The sequence below is a fragment of the Apteryx rowi genome, unplaced genomic scaffold (assembly GCF_003343035.1).
Source record: "Apteryx rowi isolate R43461 unplaced genomic scaffold, aptRow1 scaffold_154, whole genome shotgun sequence".
Taxonomy (NCBI): domain Eukaryota; kingdom Metazoa; phylum Chordata; class Aves; order Apterygiformes; family Apterygidae; genus Apteryx; species Apteryx rowi.
In genome coordinates this window covers 1,048,488-1,072,567 of record NW_020447797.1, presented here as the reverse complement: position 1 = coordinate 1,072,567, position 24,080 = coordinate 1,048,488, and the positions used below count along the sequence as shown (strand labels likewise).

General features: G+C 52.6%; 1 protein-coding gene across 2 annotated transcripts in view; it reads left to right on the top strand.

Annotated features, from left to right (window-relative positions):
• Window positions 1-20,146, top strand: part of CRHR1 (corticotropin releasing hormone receptor 1) — a 33,054-nt gene extending 12,908 nt beyond the window's left edge. The window contains exons 3-13 of one of the 2 annotated variants that reach the window (XM_026059241.1): window positions 7,539-7,658; window positions 9,358-9,443; window positions 10,526-10,632; window positions 11,034-11,154; window positions 11,557-11,710; window positions 11,984-12,044; window positions 13,261-13,333; window positions 14,899-14,984; window positions 17,349-17,484; window positions 17,706-17,747; window positions 20,006-20,146. In XM_026059241.1, coding sequence (XP_025915026.1) covers window positions 7,539-7,658; window positions 9,358-9,443; window positions 10,526-10,632; window positions 11,034-11,154; window positions 11,557-11,710; window positions 11,984-12,044; window positions 13,261-13,333; window positions 14,899-14,984; window positions 17,349-17,484; window positions 17,706-17,747; window positions 20,006-20,146 — 1,127 coding nt within the window. Of the gene's footprint in view, window positions 1-7,538; window positions 7,659-7,992; window positions 8,014-9,357; window positions 9,444-10,525; window positions 10,633-11,033; window positions 11,155-11,556; window positions 11,711-11,983; window positions 12,045-13,260; window positions 13,334-14,898; window positions 14,985-17,348; window positions 17,485-17,705; window positions 17,748-20,005 lie in introns of those variants that run through there. The other variant, XM_026059242.1, reaches the window with a different exon arrangement.
• The last annotated feature ends 3,934 nt before the right edge of the window (window positions 20,147-24,080 follow it).

Sequence of the window (24,080 nt, the reverse complement as noted above, 5' to 3'; positions counted from 1 at the left end):
CCCTGCCRTTTGGCAGATCGCAGCATTCCTCCTCCGAAAAATAACCCAGTGTGGGGTTTCTTCCTCTCCCACATCACCAGTCACCTCATCATCTGATCTCTCACTTTTTAACGAGGATGCGAGGCTGGACAGTGCGAGCAGTGCAGTCTGTGCAAAGCTCCCTTTGCAGGAGCCCTGCTTCTCACCAGGGAGCCAGCACGGCCCCACGGCTCATGCACTGAGCTGGTAAGGTCTCTGCTCACAGCAGTGCAGTGGAGAGAGACCCAAGGTGATGCTCACTGGGTGCTGCAAGCACGGGGCCCCGTGCAAAACCTGGGAGCAGGGCAGCTGAGCCCCAGGCAGGACTGCTCCGTTCACCGGTGCTGCCCTCTCGTCCGCAGAGATTTACCGTCGTCCTCTACACCCAACTGTCCCCAACACAAGGCTATGTCCCTTGATGTTCAGCCTTGTCCAGACTCCCTGCCTGGGGTGTTGGCCTGACCTGATATTTCAGGTACGTATCAAAAATACCTCTTGGTGGGCCTCCTGATTCTGGGACATCTGGGTGTCCACACACACAGCCAGGGCGCTCCAGCAGAAACGTTGTTGTCCTCAGTAGCACTACGTATTTATTCCTCCAGACAGAATTCCTATCAGGCTAGACTTGAGGTCAAAATGGTGCGTTGGTAATGGTGGGTCAGCCGCACCACCCCCAAACATTTGTAACCCAATAAATTAGGCTTGATTAAGCTTAATTTAAAAGAAACATAGGAAAGATCAGCATCCCTTGTCCTGGGTGGAAAGGCACCTGTCCCAAGGACTCCCAGCTTATAGATTGCCTCAGACAGCGAATTTGTATTTCTGATGATTTATGCTCTCTGGGGATGTGGGAGCAGCTGCTTCTCCCCTCGCCCTGCCAGGAAGCTGTTTGGGGAGGGACAAGGTTATTTCGCCTGCTGGGGCAAAGCATCCAACCCTGGCTGCATGACCGTTTCCTGTCATGGCACTCTTCTGGGGAAGGAAAGGGAAATCTGAGCAGGTGGAAAAGCCTCTTTCTAATTAATAGATGATGCTTTCGCAAGCAGCCCAGCAGAAGCCACTCAAGTGGAGTGAGCACGTGCGGGGTTATTTTGCCATTCACAGCATCCAAGCTTGGATCAGCCCAAGGAGTTGGCACCCAATTACTACTAGCCCTGGCCGGCAGTCTTTGCTACTTTAGGCTGTTCTGCTTTTTACCTGTGATTATTCTCAATAAACTGGTGTCCTCAATCATGTGTGTGTCCCCTGGAGAGAGGAGGGAGCCCAGCTGCTTCCTTCCCAGGAAACAGAGGGAGGAATGGTCCTTCTCTCCKGACACAGGATGGGAATTGGGAAGCCACCGGAGGGCTCTCCATGCTCCCGAGCTCCTGCCCATCTTCTCATGGTGGTCTCATGGCTGTAGTCGAGGCCACCCAGCTCAGATACAGGTCCAAAAGCGGTGGCTGGGACAAAGGGAACAAAACCAGGGCCGCTACAGAGAGAGGAATAAACCACCCATGTGCGTGACAGACTATTGCTGTCATGTAACCGGAGCCAGCCCTAAAGCAAAGCCATTTCGATACTCCCTTGTACTGAGACAGAGCCATGCTAATGAGAGCAGTCGCCAATTAAGGAATGATGAAGCAGCTTCTTCCTAAATGTTGCCTCCTCCYGTTTCACCAGCTGGGCAGACCAGCAAGGACTGAAATTGCTGTTTGCCCCAGAAAAGGCTCTGCTGGCAAAACATGCTGGGAGATGGGTCCGGCTTGAGGACCAACCTGGGACCTTGCCCGGGGACAGCAGTGGTGGAGCATCCCCACTTGTCAGGTCTGCTCCCTCCAGCCCACCCGAGGGTCAGCATTTGCTGAAGTTTTCCTCAGCACGGGTGGCCTCCCAAGACTGACCTAAAGCAAAGGAAAATGACAACAAAGTGACATTAGAATTGAAATATCTTTTTTTAAAAAACTGGAGGGGGTTTTGATGGGGAAAAGAGGATGTACTTTTGTATTTAAAGCAAGCAAGTTGGGTCAGCGCAGACCGTAATGAAATGCTGCAGTGGAGAAAAACATGAGCGCTGTGAAGGGTCTGAGTATCTCCTTTGGGTGGGCTTTACCAGACAGTCTTGGAAACACGTTTCACACAGCGTGACAGTTTGACCACGAGCCTTTCCACCAGCTTCAGCCCAGCTCCCCAAGCCGCTGACATCGCTCCAGCGGGCCCTTCTCGTGCCGCTGCGTTTTCATTCACTCATTGACTCCCCTGGGGAGAGACTGGAATTGAAATTCATAAAGGTCAAATTAACAACAGCAGCGTCTCTCTTCCCTTCAGTCTCGCTGGCATCTCTCCCACCAACACAGAAATACCAGAAAGGAGCCGAGCAGGGGTAAAGAGACAAGCAGTGAACCCTGGCAGGGACTCAGCACCGAGGGGGCACAGCAAGATGGGAGCATGTTGGGGCGCTGATGAATTTGAACTTGCCTGTGTGGCAAAATCATAGTGCTTTAAGTATTGATAAAGCCATTTTACTTCATCATCTGGCAAACAGGGATGTCGATAGAAGCTTGYTTCTATTCATAGGTTTTTCTTGTAGCTGGAAGAGGGAGGAAGGTGATGGTTTGAGATTTTCTGGTAGGAAAAATTGTAACAGCATCCTGGCACACCTCAGTGCGAAAGGCAACTACAGCACTTAGACTGCAATTTGGACTGGATGCAGCAAAATCATTGCCAGCTACCCTGGAAAACTCAGTTTTAGCCAAATTGGAGGTCTCTGCCAGGATATCTCTGGTAGTGAGCTCACCCACCAGCAAAGCCCAAGCTACACCAGGGAATAAACCACTGGCTGCTCCCCTTGGTAATAACACAACTCCAACCACATGACATGTTGTGTCAGGACAACAAGATATGCCTAAAAAACAACCCACAGTGTTATATATTCCAGGGGCACATAAGCCATACACGGATCAATCTTAAGTGATGACATTGCACAGATACATCAAATGCTGATGGCAAAAGATAGGATTGCTGTCTCTGATTTATCCTTCTCCAGAATAGCTAAAAAGATCCAAGGAGACAGTCAGCGATGATGAGTAGCAACAAATAGAAAATTCATTGAGAGGACATTTTGCTAACAGAACACTTCATTAGCCTATGTAAATATTTTTCATTGAGGAACATAGAACCTGGGGATTTTTTTAAGGACTGGACACTCACAGAGAGAGACCAACAGAAACATCCAAAGCCACCAAAAGCTGCACTGAAGATAGGACATGGGAAAGGATCTAGGTACTCCGAGACAACCACAGCCACTCCCAGCCAGACTGTCTGTCCAGCCCCAGCCTCAAAGGGAAGCAAAACAGCTTGACCACTCAGCTTCAGCCCCCTGTTAAGGTAAATTTTCCCCAGGTACAATTTCTCTTAATACCTTGAGCTGTTACCCATAGGTATTTAGCACCTGAGGACAGCAAGGGATCACACACAACTGGGGATGGAGCTGCTGCACCTGCACTCCCATGAGCCACCCTTCTGGGTGCAACAGAGCCCTTAAATAAGACCATCCCCACCCAAAGGTGCTTTTACTAGGGCAACAAGTTGTGTGAAATAGCACCTTCTGCCCTGCCAGAGCAATAGTAGGTGCCCAGGAGAGACAGATGACCTTTTATAGCCCCAGCTGTCCCTCCAGGCACTGGCTGTGGGGAGTATATTTTGATTAGACGTGGAGCTGAAGCTCTGATTACCAAATGCAAATGCTCCAGAAGTGACTCCCACGGGGAGCCAAAGGCCCTGGCTGCAGCCTGCTCGAAGCGCACCGACAGCAATGCAATCACGGAGGTGATCAGCTATGGATGGGGATAATTGTACTTGAGTAAGAGCTCAGGACTGCTAGAGATATGAGCTAACACATTTTGGCTGTTACTCAGCCTCCTGAGATGCCTTAGATAAATAACCCTGTCACTCCCAACCATGGGAATGAGCCTGTGATTCAGATTTTGATTGTCTTTTCTAGCCCCCATTGAAATGCACGCTGGGAGAGATGCTTCATGCTTTGAGCAGTTGTCGGTGGGGATGCGGCAGTGCGCTGAGATGCTGGGCTTGTGCAAAGCCTTGCCCCTTGCATCTGTGTGAGATGGAGATGTGTTTGCCAGCACGGCTGTATTGGTGCGACCTTTACTTTAGTCCTCTTCATACCATCCTAGCAGTGGTTTGATGATACAAAAAAGCTTCAGACCTCCTGGCCCCAGCTGGAAAGCACTGCAGCTACGTGTCTGGTGGTGCTGGCCCAGGAGAAACACATTCGGCCCTCTTTAAATTTGCTCAGACCTTTTGGCAGATCAGCTGGAACTGGTGAGCTGTACCCTGCCAGGCTTCGTGCATCTGCATTGCTTTAGCTCAGACCCCTCGCAGGGTCCTTGGTGAGCAGCGGAGGCAGCTTGGAGAAGCCCGTCCTGTAGAAACAAGAGAGAAGTTTGCCATGATAACAAGAAAACCCAATATTATCCTCATGCAGTCTGTTGCTGTAGTTATTGTGATATAGTTATTGTGATATAGTTGTGTAGGGTTAATTCCCAGGACAGGCACTCTTTCTCCAGAGTAAAGGAAATACTTTATATTGCTTTAAAGCAGTCAAAACTGAACTGAAGAAAACTGGGTGGGAAGGGACTTGACTTCCTCTGTTCCACGCTCCCTGTCTCAAAGCAGGACTAGCTCCCTCCTACCCCAAATGTGCTGTCCCTGTGTGGGAGGGAGCCAGATCTGGGGGATGGGGTGCATGTAGGAAACCCATCGACCTTTCTGGATGCAACGCTGCAAAGAACATAACTGTGTCTGTACAGCAAACGGGGCTGAGAAAGCCAGAGCAGGCGCCTGCAGAACCTGGGAGAATAATCCCTCTGCAAATACGGACGGGCTGAGAAGCAGACACGAATGCATTTAGCATCGATACATATCATTTCCATGCTAAACAGCACTCCAAATACTGGGAGCTGTGTGCTGCTGAGGAGCAGCTGAAGCAGGCGGTCGTGATGGGCAAACGGGATGTTGCAGCCCTCGTGGCCCTCTTCTCCTCTGCTATTTTACTTAACCCTTCCCCAACAGCTGATTTTTTTTATTCCTCCCCCACCTTCCCTGCATTTTGGAGAGAACAGCTTTCCTTCATAGAGCATTTCTTGGCATGAGCCTGGGAGAAACATTACAGCCACCCACCAAATTAGAAACCGGATGGACAGACCCCAAATCAGTCTCCAGCAGCACCCAGGCGAAGCCTGCTCACCCCCATCGCTGCCTCCAGCCCTGGGTCTCACCCAAACCCACGGGGCGAGGAGAGGGCTGAGGTCCTAGTGGCACCACTGCCCTGTTGTCCCGCTCCATCTTCCCTTCCCGCAGAGGTTCTGTGGTGGCAAAGGGATTGTGAGACCCGTCCTCTCCGTTTTTAATCCCATGGGTGGCCGTGACACTTCAATCAAGGTGCCCCACAGCATTAAATTGAGGGCCTTGGGGTAATGTGGAGATATTATACCCAACCTTTAGTAGCTGTATAACAGAACGTTGCCACCTTCGTCTGCCAACATAATTTCCACAAAGTTATCTTGGTTTTGGTTGTTAGTGATGCTGCTGTTGCTTGTTCTCTACTGGTTGAGCGTACCATTGCTGTCAGTCTCCGGCTCTGCTGATCTTTAATTGCTTGGTCTTCCTGCTTGTCCCCACTGAGTAGTCTGTGCCACAGCACAGCCCCTTGGATGCAAGTAGGGAAACTGAGGCACGGGGCAGCCCGGAGAATGTGGACTTTGAACTTATCTCCACCGGTCACGGTGAAGGTTTTCACCAGCTCTGCACTAGCCCAGTTTTCTCTCGCGTCTGTGCTTCATGGGTTATTTCAAGTGAAGTGTTTCCTAATCTGGGTATTTATGTGGCATCTTGCCTGGGTGGATTCCCAGGTGGCTAATAGAGAGCATTCACACTTTAACTTTATCCTCAGTGGGAGTAATTACCAGTTCTCTCTTCTCTATCTGGCTACATATTACCATAAAATTTTAAACGTGGAGTTTGTTTTCTGATCCTCTGTTTCTGTGTCAGATTTGGGTCAAAACATCTAAAGAGCTCAACAATTGCTAATGGATGCAGATAAGCACAGGCATACACATGACACATGCGATTAAATGCATGGTGTTTCCTAAGAAATATAGCCTCAAAATACTTAACTTAAAGTGAAGGTTGCTACAGCAACATACACATTAGCAAAACTAAAAGCAAGGGTCATTGTTAAAATTAATTTCTCACTATAAGCTATCGGAGGGAGATGGTAGCACTCACCTCCCTCTGAATGATTCCCCAACGCACACACACTGGACTCCTTGGAAGTTGTTTTTTCTTGCAAGGGCGTTTGAAGAAAAAACTCATTTTCTTTTCACTGAAAATTTGCTCCAGGAATTTCCCAACAAATCAAGGAGCCCATTTTTCAGATTAACAGTGACAACAGATATCCCCCCATGAAAATCTTTATCATATCAATAAGGCAATATTTTGCTTTTTTTTTTTTTTTTTTTTAGCTGGGTTTTAGCCAGCTCTATCCACAGGCAATCTCTGGAAAGGCTTTCAAATAATGTTCATTCTTAGAGGCCAGGTCAAGAGGAAATGCTGTGTTCTCACACCCAGAAGAGTTGTGAATTGAGGTGATTTGCCTTAGGAAATTTTTCTCAGCACTGGCAGCCCAGACATCTCCAGTATCCAGGAGGAGTTTGCACTGAACTCTGCCCCTTCGAAGGTCCCCTGCCCATCCATCTTCAGACTGCAGCTGCTTAATGACTGTGTTATGTTGATATTACATAGCTGTTGTGCTTCCTACCTCACTTTGAGACGTAGCTAAGACATATTTAGCTATGGTACATGTTGTTCTAAATTTATACAAAATATATGTAAAAAAAGACTGCAATCTGGCCTACCTAATGCCCACGTTAGTGCACTTGTATAGCTGGGAAAAGCACACAAGTCCTTCTTCCAGCAGCAGCAGACTGAGAGCTTTCTTCCTGGCAAAGGCTGGAAGAGATCAACACTAAGTCAGGAAAGAAACCTCGCAATGGGGTGGTATGAGAGGATCAGAAGGGAAGAGGTCTCTGAAAAGCATCCCACTGGCACCAGGCTGGCGTTACACCTGGGAAAGGGACAACCTGACTTACTGCTGGCTGCTGCCGAGCTGCACACCAAAGTCATGGTCAAGGAATAGCAGAGCAGGAGGACCAGAGCCGGAACCACAGGCTGACTCAGGAAGCCGTTAGAAACCCAGATTTGCACCAGACCAAGCTTCCTGGGTGCTTAGACAGGACCAGGATGGTAGGCAGGGCCAGGCTAGCTCAACATGCCCTTGGGGCATCTTGGCATGGAGCCTGTTTGGTGTCTGTCTTGAAGCTCTGCTGGGAGAAGAGCAGCCACCAACCCCTCAGCGCAGCAGGGACTCCAGCCTCAGCTGTCCCAGGACAAACCCGGGTCCTTCAACAGCCCAGAGGTAGTCCTGAGATCTCTGCTAACCCTCTGCCTTTCTCCTCCTCCAGGTCCCCAGTGCAACGCCTCAGTGGACTTGATCGGCACGTGTTGGCCCCGGAGCGCCGTAGGACAGCTGGTGGCTCGGCCCTGCCCTGAGTATTTCTACGGCGTGCGGTACAACACCACAAGTGAGATGGACACCACCAGCAGGGATGGGGATGCGGGTGGGCAAGGGATGGGGGGAGTTCAGAAAGAGCCACGTGCATTGGGGGATAGGGGTGCACAAGCAACAATAAGTCTCTGGAGACAGAGCTATTTGGGGGTGCTCCGTGTCATCTGACAACCCAGAAGAAAAAAAGCCATCGTATCCCAGACTTTGGGAGCTGCCTTTTACACACCAAAATGCTGGGTGTAAGCAGGGTTGTTTCACAGCAGTGCCTTTACAAGCAGGACCTCCTGGGCTTGCACCAGTGAAGGGGGAGAAGGCTGATGTCCCCATCTGAGGGATGGGGGAAGACAAGTATGCTTGCCCTGCTGTTGAAGGTGACACACAGGGCTGCATCTCCCAGTTGTGTGAGGACCAGGACCTTGTCCCCACAGGGGTCCCCAATGGCAGAGCCCATTGCAGTTTAGGCCCCCAGCCCTGCAAGAGTTTGTGCTCATGGCTCATTCCTGCCTGCCACAGGTGATTGCGTTGTCACTGCAGGCAAGGCTGCCTTGGTCTGCCCGGCTGGGTAGGAGAGGACATGTTGAAGTCCAGGGAGTCAAAGGCACTCAGCCCTCAAAGCCATTCCTAGCACACGGTTGGGTTTCTGACCAAGTGCTGCTTTTTATGAAAGAAACATCTTGCTTCCTGCAGAAAACATCAAGATTTCTGTCCTGCACCTTTTTGTCCCAACGGCACATCATGCACAGATGGCTTTTGCTTTATGGTGCTTTCATGACACTGTAGGAGTCTCTTTGTATTAATCCATACTTGTGTCTGCCTAAGAGTCGTTCCCATCTCTGTCCCATCCATCACCTTGATGAGGCTCACAGTCTCTTCTGTTAATAGCAGAGCCCCAAAGTCACCCACGTGCTGGCATTCCCCCAGTGCTAATGCTAATCTGAGGCTGCTCTGGGCCTGTCACAGCCGCTCCTTCCCAATTAGCCTGGTGTCTCATCGTCCCGGGGAGACGGAGCTTGCCAGAGGCTGAGAAAGCTACTAATGCAGGGAGAAAAGCGCAAACTTCACGCTGTCATTGAAATAGCTGTCGCTGGATGGCAGATGATCACTCAAGCAAACTGCACAGAGGAAGGGAAAATGCGATTTGGATTCATGCCTCTCCCACTACATGTTGGTGTTCAGAGGCATTGGGGCTCCCAAGGGTCAGAGCTGGTGCTCTGGGAAACAGTCAGGTCTCTGGCTCCAGCCTGCTGAACCCCGCTTATCCTCCCAGTCCAAGTCTCCCTGGATGTGGTCTATAGCCATTTACATGGTTGCCAGCTTGACTAAGAAATTCAAACAGATGTGCTCTCAGTCCCTGTGGAGAGTTGCAAAGAGTCATTTCCTTTGGCAAAAACTTGGGACCATTCCCTGCCCTTTGGAAGCAGACCCTGTCCTTAAATCTCTTCGATCTGGGTATTGACTTCAGGTGAATCCCAAAAAAGTCAAACGAGGAACAGCTCCAGGCAACGACTGGTCTCGTGAATCTGCCTGAACCTGCAGCTGCTCGGAGACCAAGTCATGCTCTGAGTTGGCTTTAAGGAAAAAGACTCCACTGGCTTGACATCAGACACCGGGATTATTAATGATCATCAGGTCGCATTTTTCATTTTCCCTGAAGGTTTGTGTCCAGCCCATGCGCCACACGCCGTTAACCCTTCAGTGTGCATCCTCTCTTGCAGACAATGGCTACAGGGAATGCCTCGCCAACGGGAGCTGGGCAGCGCGTGTCAACTACTCCCAGTGCCAGGAGATCCTCAGCGAAGAGGTAGGAGCCCGACTCAGCCGGGCTTGTGGCAGGAGGATAAGGGGGAGGAAACAGTTCTGAAAGGCAGCAATGTCCAGGCCAGGAATGGTTCAAGGGAGCTGTGGGGCTGGGCATGCATCACTAAGTCTTTAGGGTCACACGCAGCGTATAGCACCTCCCTCACTGCTCTGCATTTTCACTCCCTGGAGGAAAACAAAAAATCCTTCCCTGTTAAAAAGCCAGGAGGATTTGCAGTGTGAGGTCCCCTGAGCCCGTAGCCCTGCCAATAAGCATGCCCTCTAGCCCCAGCCCCGTCCTCTGCTTCACCAGCTCCCTCCCAACACAAGCACTCAGTGCAAACCCTGTCCCTGCCTACTGGCAGATGGCAATGAAATAAAGACGTTTAGGAAGCTGAAAGGGATTTAAAAAAAGAATGGGGACCAAGAATTACAAGACCCAGAGTAAGTCGAGCCACCCCTCAGAGCAGAGGAGAGGAGATACAGGCTGTTCATTTGCAGTTAATAGCCACCTCTGGTACTTAAGATGCTGATATCTCCTGCCAGGAATGGTTTTCTCACTCAGTTAATTGCTAATTCACAGGTTGGATGAGTGCCTAACAGCAGGACCAATCAATTAATTTAATTATCATACACGCCTTCCCGTGATCCCCTGCTCTCTCTGCCCAAATACACCCAAGTCTCTCAGCTGCCCCCAGGGCAAAGTGGAATGAACTGAGACATCAGATGTCATGTTTCCAGGCAGCTTGGCTGAATTAAAAGCAGGACTTCCCCAGACACGGGTCAGGGATGTCCCTGCACAGAGCAGGGCTGCTATAGGGGCAGCATCCACAGGCTTATTGCTAGCTGCTCGGGCATGAGTAGGACACGAGTCCTTTGCAAGCCCAGCTCTGGTTTGTACTTCTCCTTTCTGCTCCACTATCTCCTAATCCTCCAACATCACATGGGCAGTGGGCTCCAAGTGGTTTTTGAGTGCAGCTCTCAGAGCTGACATCAGGATGGAATAGCTGAGTTTGCTATTCAGTTTGCTGGTGGTACCCAGAGCCAGTGCTGACCCCCTTCCCCATTGCTCTTCCCCCCCTGCAGAAGAAGAGCAAGCTGCACTACCACATTGCTGTCATCATCAACTACCTGGGGCACTGCGTCTCGCTGGGGGCCCTGCTTGTGGCCTTCGTCCTCTTCATGCGCCTGCGGTGAGCGACTCGACCTGCCATGACCAAACCCCCTGCATGAGAGGGGGACGAGGCTGGAGAGATCACCCCAAGGCCTTCAGGCAGGGGTTGGACCTGGAGCCCCTGTGTTTTGCCATATCCTCCCCTGTGGCTGTCACTTCCCAGCTGCCCTTCAGTCTGGGGGGATTGTGCCTAGCTCTGGGTTATATTCCTCCTGCTGTTTTGGGGTTATGGAGACAGAGAGGCCCTCCTTGGTCCTATTCGTCTCCTGGCATCAGTCCTGCCCACCTACCCCAGGGGTACAGGCACAGCCCCAATATCTCCCCTGCAAAGACATTCAGCTCCATAAACAACCCTGTTCCCCAAATGTGGCCRGCTCCTAGGCACTCACCGTGCTCTGATGGTCCCTTGTCCCTCCCCAGGAGCATCCGATGCCTGAGGAACATCATCCACTGGAACCTGATCACAGCCTTCATCCTACGCAATGCCACGTGGTTCGTGGTGCAGCTCACGATGAACCCAGAGGTGCACGAGAGCAATGTGGTAGGTGCAGCTCTGGTGGGCAGCCGGCTTGACCCTGGGGCCAGTCAGCTCGGGTATGGGGGGAGCTCAAGGATCCTATAGATGAGGCTGCATGCACAGCTTGAGGTGGAATAGGGCTGTCTGCTGGTTATAGTACAGCCTACTCTTATGGGAAGCCTGGTTCAATTGCTCTGCTGGGGTCTGTGCCTGTCTGCCTCAGTTTCCCCACTGTAACACAGAGGCAGTGTTGCCTCTTACCCCTTACCAGCAAGAGACCCTCTGAAGAAGACACTGGGCTTTTCTTGACATGGCCCAGCTGGGAGCAGTGATGCTCTGAGGAGGGCCGCCCATTCGTTCTCCTCCCGAGCAGCTCTGCTCTTCACCCTCTGCATCTCCTCCTTACACACCCATCCCCTTTGGTAGGTCTGGTGCCGCTTGGTCACAGCCGCCTACAATTACTTCCACGTCACCAACTTCTTCTGGATGTTCGGCGAGGGCTGCTACCTCCACACAGCCATCGTGCTCACCTACTCCACGGACAAGCTCCGCAAGTGGATGTTCATCTGCATCGGCTGGTGTAAGCACTGTCTCCCCTTCGTCCGCAGGGCGACGGAGTCTTTAGTGACAGGGGATGCTCATCCCCCGCTCCCTCCTCCAGCCCTTCTTGCATGGGCATAGCTGCAAAGGGCTGCCAGGAGCAGGAGGAGCCGCCCACATGCGGGACTTGAAGGGCCGTGTCGGCTCACCTGGATGCTCGCTCCGTGTGAGCCCTGTGCTGGAAGATCACTACTACGGCATAACTTGGTCACCAGGTTGCACCCCTAAGGCTCACCTCTGTGTTCATTTACAGGTATCCCCTTTCCCATCATCGTCGCCTGGGCCATCGGGAAGCTGTACTACGACAACGAGAAGTAAGCCCCATCGCTATTCTCGTTTCTCATTCTCTTTTCCATTCCTGTTATCTAGAGATCAGTTGTGCAAGGAGCTGTACATGCAGAAGCAGTCCCAGTTCCTTCCTGGAAGGGCTGACACAAGGCAGGATACACAGAAGGGATGGAAAAAAGATGATATTCTTCCATCCGTTCTTTTATTCTAGCTCTAGGCTCTCTGTGGCACAAGCCCTACTTGCAGCTGCCTGCTCCTGCATTGTTTTCTCTTCAAAGGACAAATGAGATTTTAGGGGGGAAAAAGCTAGATTAAGCCAGAGCTCCTACAAAGTGTTTGCTAAATGGAGCAGGGATTTAATCTACCAGCAGAGCTATAAACTACCACCACCTGAGCCATTTTCACAGACACTTGCTAATGGAGGACTTAGCAGGAACCTGATGAGTTCATCATGCGTATTGTGAAGTTAAAAGCAGCCTGTTTAGACGAATGGCAGCTTGTCTTGTTTTTCAGTGTTAGTTTTGCCCGGTGACTTCAAAAGGCCTCTGCTACACACACTGGAGCAGCTCCAATTTAACAAAAATCCAAGCAAAGTACTCTTAGGACACAGATACCTGTGCGAGTTCCCGCAGGATTTGCTGGGGACGGTGCCTGCCCAGACCCACACGCATGCAACATCATTTGACTGCCTTGTTTTCATTAATACTGATGCACTGTGCTTTTCATCCTGGGGCTGGACATCCCTTCCCAGGCGTGCTTGTTCCCATCTCTGAAGCTTGCAGAGAAAATCTATGCGTGGACAGGAATAAATCCAGGTCACTCACAATCCAGGCCTTTCTTCCCTAGGCCACAGCCTTCATTTAAGGTGTTTTCCCAATGTATTAAGGCTTTTCCAGATAGTTTGGGTGTTGCACTCACTGCTGCTAGCTCAGTGCACATCCCTCCTGCTTTAGTTTAAGATCAGTGCAAAAGATGGGGGACTATCCTTGTGGTAGCACCTTACACGCAGGCTGAGCCCCAGAGGTAGTGCAACCGGCTCCTTTTCGGCACAGTGCCCACTTCTGCCCTTGGATCAGTGGACCCTAGGGCGTTATTCCTGACGTTCTCCAGCATGAGAAGAGGATCAGCCCTGGCGCAGATCCTGCATGGTCTGCTCCAATCCCTGCTCTCACGAAAGCCCTGGAAGGGAGCAGCTCCCACACTGCTGGCTTGTCCCCAGCACCGCTTGTCCTTGCCTTGCAGGTGCTGGTTTGGGAAGAGAGCAGGAGTTTATACCGACTACATATACCAAGGTCCCATGATCCTGGTGCTTCTGGTAAGAGCAAAGACACCTTGCTGGCTAAAATAGGGTCTTTTCTGTCTGCACTTTGGATGTGACTGTGGCTGAGCYGGGTTTTGCCCCTTCCCTTAGCGTTACCCCGCTGCAGCAGGTTGTGCTGCCACGTCATAGCAATGCTGTCCCCTTGCATGCCCAGCTACCCTCAGCCAAGCTTGAGCAGATTTGGACACCTACCCCAAGATGAGAAATAGCGTGCCCCGCATCCCGCTGTCTGGAAAGGGAGCCTGGAGACCTTGCTCTGAGGGGGATGCTCCTGTCTGCAGACTCCCACAAGTACCCGGGTGAGTCCCTCCATGGCGCCCTGGCCGGGAAGTGATGCTCCAGCCCAGGCTCTACTCAGGTGCAGGTGAGCAAGTGCTTTGCTGAGGAGCAGCAGCAGACCAGGGACCCCAATCCTAGTCCCCATTGCTTTGCTTCTGGCCCTCAGCTGAGCAGTGATCCATAAACCACAGGTCAGATGGAGCATAACTTGCTGGGGCTTTGCCTTTCATGGAAGGGATGAGGAGGGGCTGCAAGATGGGGATGGAGGTGGCAGGTCCCCGCAGCAGCGGCAGAGATCTGACCTGAGTTTGCGGGGGAAAAGCCATGTGTGAGGTCCCACAGCTTTCCTTCCTTCCCTGCCCAGTGCTGAGGAAGCTCAAGGGGGTATTAATCACTGGTACCAGGCAGCATCCCCTCTGTCTCTCTGAGTAATTGGAGTTTGCTTCTCATTTCCCAGCCCGTCAGGTAGCCAGGCCACTTCTAATCTGTGTCAACTGCGCTCAGCTTACGCTGCTGCCTCCCCGTGCCCTCATTAGCCGAACGACAGCCAGGAGAGCTGCCAAGCACAGGGCCTGGCCAGCAGCTCCTTGCCACGCTGGCAGCCGCTCTCCCCAAATCCCTTTAGCCTCTTATTCCTTCTTTCCCCCCCATTCTTCCCCTCTCACCCCTTTCTTTGCCTCTTGCTCTGTCTCACCCTTCTCCTTGTCTGCTCTGCTGTTCCCGCTCCCTCAAACAAAGTCCAAAGTCTTATTGCTCCAGTGATTTAAAAAAAAACAATAAATGCAGATGTCCTGTCCCAGTGCATGGGAGGCAATAGGTATCTCTGCAAGAAGCAGAGTCTCTCTGGGCCGTTTTAACTGCTTCTTGCCTTTGCGGCTCTCCAGCCTCAGTTCAGGTTTGAGAGGAGACTTTTCCAAGTAGCAATTTAGCTGCACTGCACAGCCCATTGCCTCTGCCGCTTGGGATGGGGGCAGGAAAGCACCGTGCAGATGGCAATGCTGCTCCAGCCGGTCCTGCCCTGGGGCTGTTCCCCTCCTGGAGGGTCTGCCAGGGCACACAGTGTGAGCTCTCCTCATCTGCTCCAGTGCAAAGACTGCCTGGTCTGCTYAGGAGACATTTAAAGTAAGCCAGCTGAAATTGCAGCTGAGGCCTGACGGACGACGTCTCCGGAGGAGCCTGCCGCCCTTCGGGGATTGCTAATGCTGCAGGGGCTCAGGGGAGCCAAGGGAAGAGGCAGCGTCCAGGCAGCAAACGCTAACGGGGTTCCCCCTTCCTTCCAGATCAACTTCATCTTTCTGTTCAACATCGTCCGAATCCTCATGACGAAGCTACGAGCCTCGACCACATCAGAGACAATCCAGTACAGGTAAGAGCGCAACCGGGAGATGGTGACTAGCAGCGTGCGGATTTTGGAGCTGGGGCACAGAGGGAGAGGCAGCTAAAAACATCTCAAATGCTTCTTGGAGACACCTGGCCATTGCAACTGGGGGTGTTTGGAAATTGTGGCCAGAGAGCGTTTTACACTAGAGGACACGAACAGCTGGATCCGCCTTTGGCGGAAGCAATTGGGAGCTGGACTCTTTGCAAAAGCCTCTCCTGATGGGATCTGATCAGCTCAGCAGAGTCGGACCTGCAAATCCTGGCACAGAGGTGAGAATTAAATTGCCGCTTGGCAGCAAAGCAAAGATCAAGGAAGGAGGAATGAATCGATGCAACCCCAAGCACCTGCTTGTGAGCCCGCAAGGAAAAGGCAGAAGTGTCACAAGCAAATGACAGGAAGATTTAACCCTTTCCTCCTGGGGAATATTTTGCAGACAGCTCAGAAGCTGCATGGTCAGAGCATCTCTCTGAAGCACCTGGAACAGGAAGGCGCTTTGGTCTTCTGCAGAGCTTCCATTGGGGTCATTCTGCAAACAGCAATCAGTGAATATCTCTGTTGAGCTGCATATCGGGTAGAGTGAGGCAGGTTTGGGGTGGAGGGTGGTTTTGTTTGGGGTTTGGGGGTTTCTTGCTTTTTTTTTTCAGCTAAAGCCATAAAAGCTCAGGTGCTGTTATTGAGAAATGCTAGCTCTTCTCATTGCAGGTTGTTGAGCTGGGTTGAACCATTCAACTGAAAAGAGAGAAACATAGGTCAGAGATTATTGAAATAAAACAGGCTGGCTGGCCCCCATAAGCAATTTTGAAAGACTTTTGATTTTCCAGCATATTCCAGAGTTTGGGTGGGAAAGCTTTTCAGCTTTGGGCAGAAGAAGCTTTACATTTCCCAGAAACATTGTGTGGGACAGAAAACTTGGACAGTTTGGTAGATTATAAACTGTGCAGTCCTGCTTAAACCAGGCAGGGGATAGTGCTAGAGGACTCCTGTTCACATTAGGTCCCAGCCTTTGGGAGCAGCCCAGTTAAAAAGCTGGTGCATCCCCCACCACCACAGCTGCTGCCCTGGGGATGTTACCCCATGGGCAAGTCCTGTCCCTTATTTTTAATCTCAAATTCCTGGTTCTTGCTACACCCCTGTTTGCTAGCCTGAAGTCCCCTGGGATGTCGTGTCCCATGCCAAGAGCAGGATCCACCACATCAAACCATAGGCCTCTAAACTGGGAGAATTTCCAGTGAAGCTGCTCCTCCCCTAGCACTAGGTGTGGGGAGTCCCAGCCTTGTCATCTGCTTAGCTTAGTTAAGCTAAGCATGTCACAACTGTCCCCCTTTGAGGTGGATTTTCCACCCACTCTTTGCATCTCCCCTCCGAATCCGACTGGTTCCTCACTGGGCCTGGGGGCCACACTCCAGCAACCTCTCTGAGGCTACTCCAAACAGCCTGTGTCCGGCGGCAGTTACTGATCCTGGGCTGTCAACAGCGTTACAAGCCCTGGCTGCTCCCCAAGCCTCTGAGTTGCTCCTTGGAGCCAGCTCAGGCTCAATTATTTCCAGCTTCTTAGGTTTCTGTGCCATCTGCCAGTTTGTTTCGGTGAAAATATGGCTTTCCTCCAGGTCAGCAATACAGCCACAGACCAGCATGTGTCTCATGACTGGTGCCTGTAGGATCCCACCTCAAACCACTGGGAGATGATTTTTCCCTGGGCTAAGCTACAGTTGGGATCTGTGTGTTAACAGGAGTTTTTAGGAGAAAAGCGTTGACTTTGCATTGTTCTTCTTCCCTAATCAAAATGAATGAGATATCAAACCTAGATCCTTCCAGGAGTCTCTTGCCTCAGCACTATTACTTTTACAAACCAAACTTGTAATCTCATCAAGAAGAGAGATCAAATTAATTAGATGAGATCAGTTTTTCATAAACCCTTATTGATGGCTATGAATTATTTTACCCTCCTTAATTCTTTTTTAATCAAGTCTTGTAACAGCCAGGCAGTCATTTCACAAGAGCTCAAGGTCAGGTCTCCTCTATCTACCTCCCTTCCTGAATGGAGAAACCAAAGCATGAGATCCAAAATGCAAAGGCACCTTCAGACCCCATTGTATTTTACCTCGCAAGAGCTGGTCGGACCCTCTGAAGAGCTGCACACACACACCAGCCCAGCTGCTTCCAGCCTGCATGATCCAGAAACCATCATCAGAAATCACCTCCCTCCCAGCAAAGATGAGCCCAGCTCCACTCTGCCCTTGCCCAGCCACTGGTTTGCCTTGCCTTGACCAGCCCAACCAGTCAGCCCTGCCTGGGATGGGGATAGTCCCAGAGCAGGGGCTGCAGCTCAGCTCTATGTTTCCTCCCCAGAAAAGCTGTCAAGGCCACTCTGGTGCTGTTGCCTTTACTGGGAATCACCTACATGCTGTTCTTCGTCAACCCGGGCGAGGATGAGATCTCCAGGATCGTCTTCATCTACTTCAACTCCTTTCTGGAGTCCTTCCAGGTATGGTCCCTGGCACTAGTAGTGGTGTTGCCATCCCAGTCCCCCAAGGGATGTGGTGTCAGCCAGAAAACAGGCCCTCCCTCGCCCCACTCCTGCCACTTCATCCTTCCTGAAAGCAGGAGTGACCTCCCCAATCCCAGGGTTGCTCCAAGGTGGCCATGCTGATGCGAAGCCCCATGCGCTGGTGGTGACTCTGCCTCTCTTTTCCTTCTCTCTTCCAGGGCTTCTTTGTCTCAGTCTTCTACTGCTTCCTGAACAGCGAGGTGAGCATGGGGGCTGGGGACGCATGGCAGCCTCTCGGGACACGTACACGGTTCCTTGCATGCAGACACAAGCTCAGTTGGAGGCAGCTTGAGGGGCTCCTGCCTCTGAACTGGGTCTGGTGCATGGGCTCGGAGGGTGCTTGCACCCGAGCACATGGCACCTGGACTCCCCTGGTAGAGAAAAGGGGCTAGGACCCAAGTCCAGCATCAGGGACTAACATCTGGGGTGAGCCAGGGTCTCTTCAGCCTTGGAGAAACAAGTTCTCCAGCTGAAGATATTTCCAGCATCAAAGTCAGAGCTTTAACTCCGTCTGCAGCCATGTCCATGGGGAAGCCCCCACCACGAGCACTGCTGCTGGTAGGAGCCGGCAGAAAATGGGCTTTTATTTCTCATAGGAAATTTAGGAGGCTTTTGCAGCTCCTCGTGGTTTCATTTGCTTTTTGTGAGAATTGCCCACGAAAAGCCCTTCCAAAACAAACACAGCTGACAGCTTCCATGGCTTCACTGTTTGGAAAGCTGTCTCTATCTTTTAAACATTATTTCACTGAGGTTTATTTGTTGCGGCTTGCTCGGTTGCTTGGTTTGGTTTAACAGTAGACTCAGCCTCCAAAACCCAAGAAAATGAAGAATTTTTGCCACCTCTTTCCCATGAAGTGAATGGGGCTCAGCTCTGCAGAAATTTCTGCAAAAATGAAACATCTTGCAGAAATTATGTTTCCCTATGTTTCCTCCTGAAAGCTTCTGTTTGGAGGAGGAAAATCCACATCCAAGAACGGTCCCTCTGGGAGAGGCATCCATGTCCCCCTACCCCAGGCACTTTGTTCCTTGTGTAAATCCTTGGTGCACCCATGGGTACCAGGCACACAACTCTCAAGCTCTGGCCCAAAATACAAGTAGAAAAAGAGCAAAGGAGGCAAGAGCGGAGGCACACTGTACCTTGGGGCCAATCGTTTGGGCAGCTCATTCCCCTGCCTCCTTGCAAATGCTCTCGCACCTTTGCTAGCTGTGAGGCTCAATGGCTGAGCACGATCGGTAGGAGCAGAGCCCAAGGGAAAGGAAACATAAAAAGCATTTTAAAGCCTCCAAAGAAGACACAGACCCCTCTTTGCATTATATTTCAAACTGATTTTCCTCAATAAGAGACAGATTTGATGCTGGCAGCGTTCTGACCTAATGGGCTCAGATGCGCTAATAACTTCCGACGCTGCTGTTTCAGGGCCAGAGTTTTCTTGCCCGAATCTGCTTGGTTATTTTCCCCAAAGCTGGCTGTTTTTAGGAGCTGCCTGCTGTCTGAGCCACCCCCATCCAGCACCCACCTCCTGGGGGGGGGGGGAGTCATCCCACATTGCAGTCAATAGAAAGGCATTTCTTCAATATTTACCTGCCGCACAAAGCACTTGTGCTGTCGTAGGCCAGAATTAATGTCGAAGAAACGCAACTAGTGTGGACTAGAAAAGCCATAAAACATTCCCAGCTGTCACTCATGTCCCTTCCAGCCCACTCCCAGCATCACACGCAGTGTCTGAGATATCAGCTCTTCTTTAGCGTGCGCCCGGCCAGATTTATCTCTCCCTCTCGTTTCCATTTCACACTCGGAGGCACTGGCAGTCAGGTTCATCTCTTGCCCTTCGAAGCAGAACTGCAAGGGCTGGATTTCGCAGGCATCACGTCAAATAAAGCCGGGTGTCTTGGGACCTGACGGGGACTCCTGGGACCTTTCCCAGACTGCAGGCCCAAGCTGGTTTTTAGTGGTGTTTCTAGTCGAAAGGCTGAAGTCAAGGGTGGCCAGTGCCCGTGAGCAAAATCTGAGCTCACTTTTGTTCCTGGACCCTGAAAAGTGGGACCAGAGAGGAGGAGCGGGGAGCAGGACGCCTGGATCCCCATGGGATGGTGCCCTGAGCTGGTGGGGAGTTCTGGGCTCTCCTTTGCCGCAGGTAGAGCACCCTGCTCTTTCTGTAGTCCCAGGGGTTTTGACAGAGGAAGGGGCCAAATCATGTGTGTGATCTGACCTCCAATGCACCATAATGCAATGTAACAGCAGCATTTGCTTCCCGCTACTTTTCACTTGTTGCATCAGATGAGCCACTTCGGTGCCTCAGTTTCCCCCAGAAAAACGGTGCAACCATCCCAATTACTGCTTCCCCTTGCAGCATCCGGAGGCTCGGTTAACATCGCTGCAGAGCGCACGGCACGCAGAGGAGGCGGTTTGGCGGCCACGCAGTTGCTAAACGTCCCCTCCCCTGCGTCTTGTCCCCAGGTCCGATCGGCCGTGCGGAAGCGGTGGCACCGGTGGCAGGACAAGCACTCCATCAGGGCCCGCGTGGCTCGGGCCATGTCCATCCCCACCTCGCCGACCCGCGTCAGCTTCCACAGCATCAAGCAGTCCACGGCCGTGTGAGCCGCGAGGGAGCCGCCGTCCGGGCCGAGGGAGCCGCGTCCCCTCGGAGCCACCGCACTGCAGCGGAGCGCGACGCGGGAGCCGGGTCCTCCTTTCGCTGTCCGGCGTCAACACCTGGTGGAGGACAGGGCGAGCTCCCCGGAGCTATGGGAAACCCTACGGCCGCTCGCATCCAGCTTTCCAGGACTGCCGTGTGGGATGAGACAGCCAAGACTGCTTCTTCATCTCCCTAACTGTTGCTGGATCTGGAAAAGGAGCCGCAGGAGCTCTGAGATGTTGCAGCTGCCTCACTAGCAGCCTCCACAGCCTCCCTGCCGGCCTTCATCCCGGGCACGATGGCCCCGAGTTGCATCGCTGCCTCCCTTGGGCTTGTCCCAGCTCCTCACCTGGAGCAGGCTGACAGACTGCTCCGAGGGGTCAGGACACGGGGCCACCACCGGGATGGCTTGTGGGGTCAATCCCTTGGGAAATCGGTGCCCAGCGCCTGGCCCCGCTAGTCCTAGCGCGATGCGCGGGGAAAGCTCGCTCGCCCTGCCAGCAAGCGCACGCTGGGGATGCTGCACTGACGACCTAAAACCTTCTGGGTTGACTGGAAATGAACGGAGAGCCCTGGGCTGAGTCTAGACTTCGCTTTACGTAGCTGGGTTTTTATACCACGGGGGTTATTCATGCCCAAACACCCACCCCTGCCCTCACCACGTCTCCGGCAGCCTTCGTGGTGCTGGCTGCTCCTCCCCAGGCAGCAGGATGCCCGTGGAGGTCCCGTATCCGTTGCCCTGTCCGACCGTTTCCATTTCTCATGTTAGCACGGAGGATGCAAAGCAGAGCCTCAAGTGGAGAAAAAGTTGAGGTCCCCACACTCAAGGGTTGTCCCTTCCCGTTAGGGCACTAAGCGACCGCCGTAGCGCACTGGGCTGAAGCCTCCCGGCTCTCCCGGGCCTCTTTCCTTTGCCAAAAACGAGCCTGTGCATTTATCAGTTTTCTCAAGTCCAAACCCAGCTCAGCTTAATCATCACTTCTCGAGAGGTGCCCGGGGACGTGGGCAGAGCCGCTCTCTGCCCCATGCTGCTCCCTCGAGCTCGCAGCTCGGGTCCGAGCCTCCTGCTCCCGCAAGGAAAGAGCCGGGGCGAGGAGCGCTGGCGGGCAGCCTTCCTCCACCGCGGGCTGGGAAAGAAGTGGAAACCCTGTTTGTATCAGGCTGAGGGATGCACGGAGCTGGGCAGGGAACGGCTGGAAGAGGGAGAGGGGCTGCAGGTCCCAGCGGAGCCCCCAGGCTCGGTAATGTGATGGTTTCACCCTCCTCCTTCCTGCCCTGCTTTTACCCTTAAAAGTTGGGGTCTGCACCAAAGCTGTTCCTTGCTCTTAGTCCTGGGATGGAGCCGTTGGGGGGGAAAAAACAATTCCCTTGCAGGGGTTAAGTGCCTTGGAGGAGTCGCAATCTCCCTCCCCGGCAAGGTGGAGGATGTAAACCGGACCCTCGCTGCGGGGGGGTTTTGCCCCGGCCGCCTCGGAGCCGGGGGGTCCGCGGGTGCTCGGGCACAGGGAGGCTCCTGCGGGATCACGGGCCGGGGCTGCTCCCCGGACGCGAGGGGCCGCCGCCACCGCTGCCCTGCGCGACCTGCTTCGAGCCACTTCGTGCTTCTGGGCCTCGGTTTCCCCACTCTAAAGGGGTCATCAGGATTCCCTGCCCCAGGGAGGTTGGAAGCAGCTCCGAAGTAGCACTGCTCTGACTTCCTCAGGTTAAAATGCCAGAAAGGAATAAAATTTGGGGTTTTTTTTTTCCATAAATTGAGGCACAGACTAAAACCTCCAGTTTCTTTCTTTGAGAGTTCAAGAAGTTCAGTAGCCTGAAGCAAAATCCTCCCATTTCCCTCCTTCTTTCCGAGGTTTCCTACCTGCACGTCTGTTGTGCAGCCAAACTCAGAAACGCTCCGTTGCCTGTACAAACATGCCTGGAGCTGCGATATCTCCCCGGAGGAAAGCGGCTCGGTACCATCACGCGACCGGAACGAATCCTGTGCCCTGCACGGGGGGCAGGTTTTGGTCCTTGCACAGGTTCACCCAGCACCAAGAGCCCCTGGCCCAGAAACTGCCCCGTAACCGATCCGCGGGTGAGAAAAAGAGCCCCGGAGCTGTGCGATGGGAAAAGCGACAGCACCGGGTTTTTTTATTCCCCTTTAAGGCAATTTGCAAAATGGTACAAACCCAGCGAAAAGAGCTGAAAAATCTTCCCTTTTCTCTGTTTCCCCTGGGTTGGTTTGATTTCTCTGCTGGGCACATTGGCAGGAGAGGATCAAGCTCTGCCTGCTCCGGAGAAGGGGAAATGCCCCGGGGAGCTTTTTCATTGTACGTACGAGATGTTACCAAAAAGCGATGCAGCGTACGTTCCGTTTGGATTTTCTAAAGCTGAGTCACCCGGGGGGGGGGGGGGGGGAAAGAAGCCGAAAATTTAAAAAACCCAACAAAGAAACCCAAACAAAAGCATCCCCGTTTGCACTGCTGTTTTCCCGTTCTCCTCTCAGAGGTCTGCTCAGATCGACACGACTTTGCTTCCCGTAGCYAGGGAGAGGTGTGCGTACTCTCAGCTTTCTTTGATTAAAATGACTTTGATTCCTCTCGCAAGGACTTTGCAGGCCTGTTTTTTCTCTTGGAGGGCAGGGCAGGGCTTCCCACGAAGGTCCCGACACCTTCCCATCTTGCCATTCGGAGGGCGAGGAGCATCCACAGGCATCTCCCACCTTGGGCGGCGAGTGCCATCAGGGCTGGGAAAACCGAACGCCCCTTGAAGCTTCCCATGCGGCAGCCGATGCGCTCTGGCACCAGCTGAGCCGAGACAGAATAAAAACATAATGCGCTTCCCAGCTCAGGGGAGGGGAGGGGGGGAACCAATTAAAACCAAATTTCATTTTTCCCATCAATGTTTACTAGCAAAATTCAGACACAAACAACGCTTTCCGGTCAAGATCTTCCATCGCAGAATTAATTTGCTCATCGCGCAGAGCCTTGGAGAGCGCTGTAATTTGGTAAGCGCCATGCACATAAATAATAATTACAGGTTCCCGCTGATTACATGATTGTATTTAAAGTTATCAAGTAATTCCAGGATTAATGACCTGCCAATCGCTGTCTTCCGCGCTCTCGGGGAGCTTGTAGCATCTCGAGATGATCCTGCATTAACCCTCGGTGATATTCAGGCAGGTCTCAGGGCTGAGAGAGGACCCAGAAAGAGTCGAGGACGGGCCCTCGAGGAGCTAAGGGGGGTCCTGGGCCAGATAGCAAGAAAGTCGGCAGCAGGTCCTGCCACTGCCCCAGCCCCACGCTGAGCTGCCACAGGAAGGTGCAGATGGCTGATGGAATTTAATTTAGCTCGTTTATTCAATTAGCAAGTGAAGCCCATCCTGCAGGTGGCCTCCAGCCTGGGAATTGCACCCTGGCTGCAGCCCTGCCATCTGGGGCCAAATCCTGGGGGGGGGGGTTTACCTCCCAGCTCTTCTTCCCTGGCAGATCAAGGGCCAGCAAAGGAGCAAACCCGCAGCCCGGAGGGAGGGGAAGGCTCCGGCCCGTGGTCCTGGCCAGGACCTGTTGTTAGTCGACCTGTAGCAATCACCCGTTTTGTGGGTGCTGCATATTTCCCGCAGCCGAAACCAGCTGGGAAGGGGCCAAGGCAGCCAGCGGGCTCCGAGGTGGCCGGGCTCAGGTGAATCCCCCCTGTGCATCAGGGTCTGGGGGTTGTATTTAAAGCCAAGCTGGAAGGATCTACCTCCCTTCTTCCAGGCTGGCTCAGAGAGCACATTTCCGTGTGATTTTGGGCAGCTCTGGGCCATTCCCGGCTCTTTAACCCTCTTTGTGCCTTCGCTGTCACCGGAAAGGGTGGGAGGTGGGGAGGGAGAGGAAATCTCATTTCATTTTATAGCCGTGTTGTCTAATTCGTGGC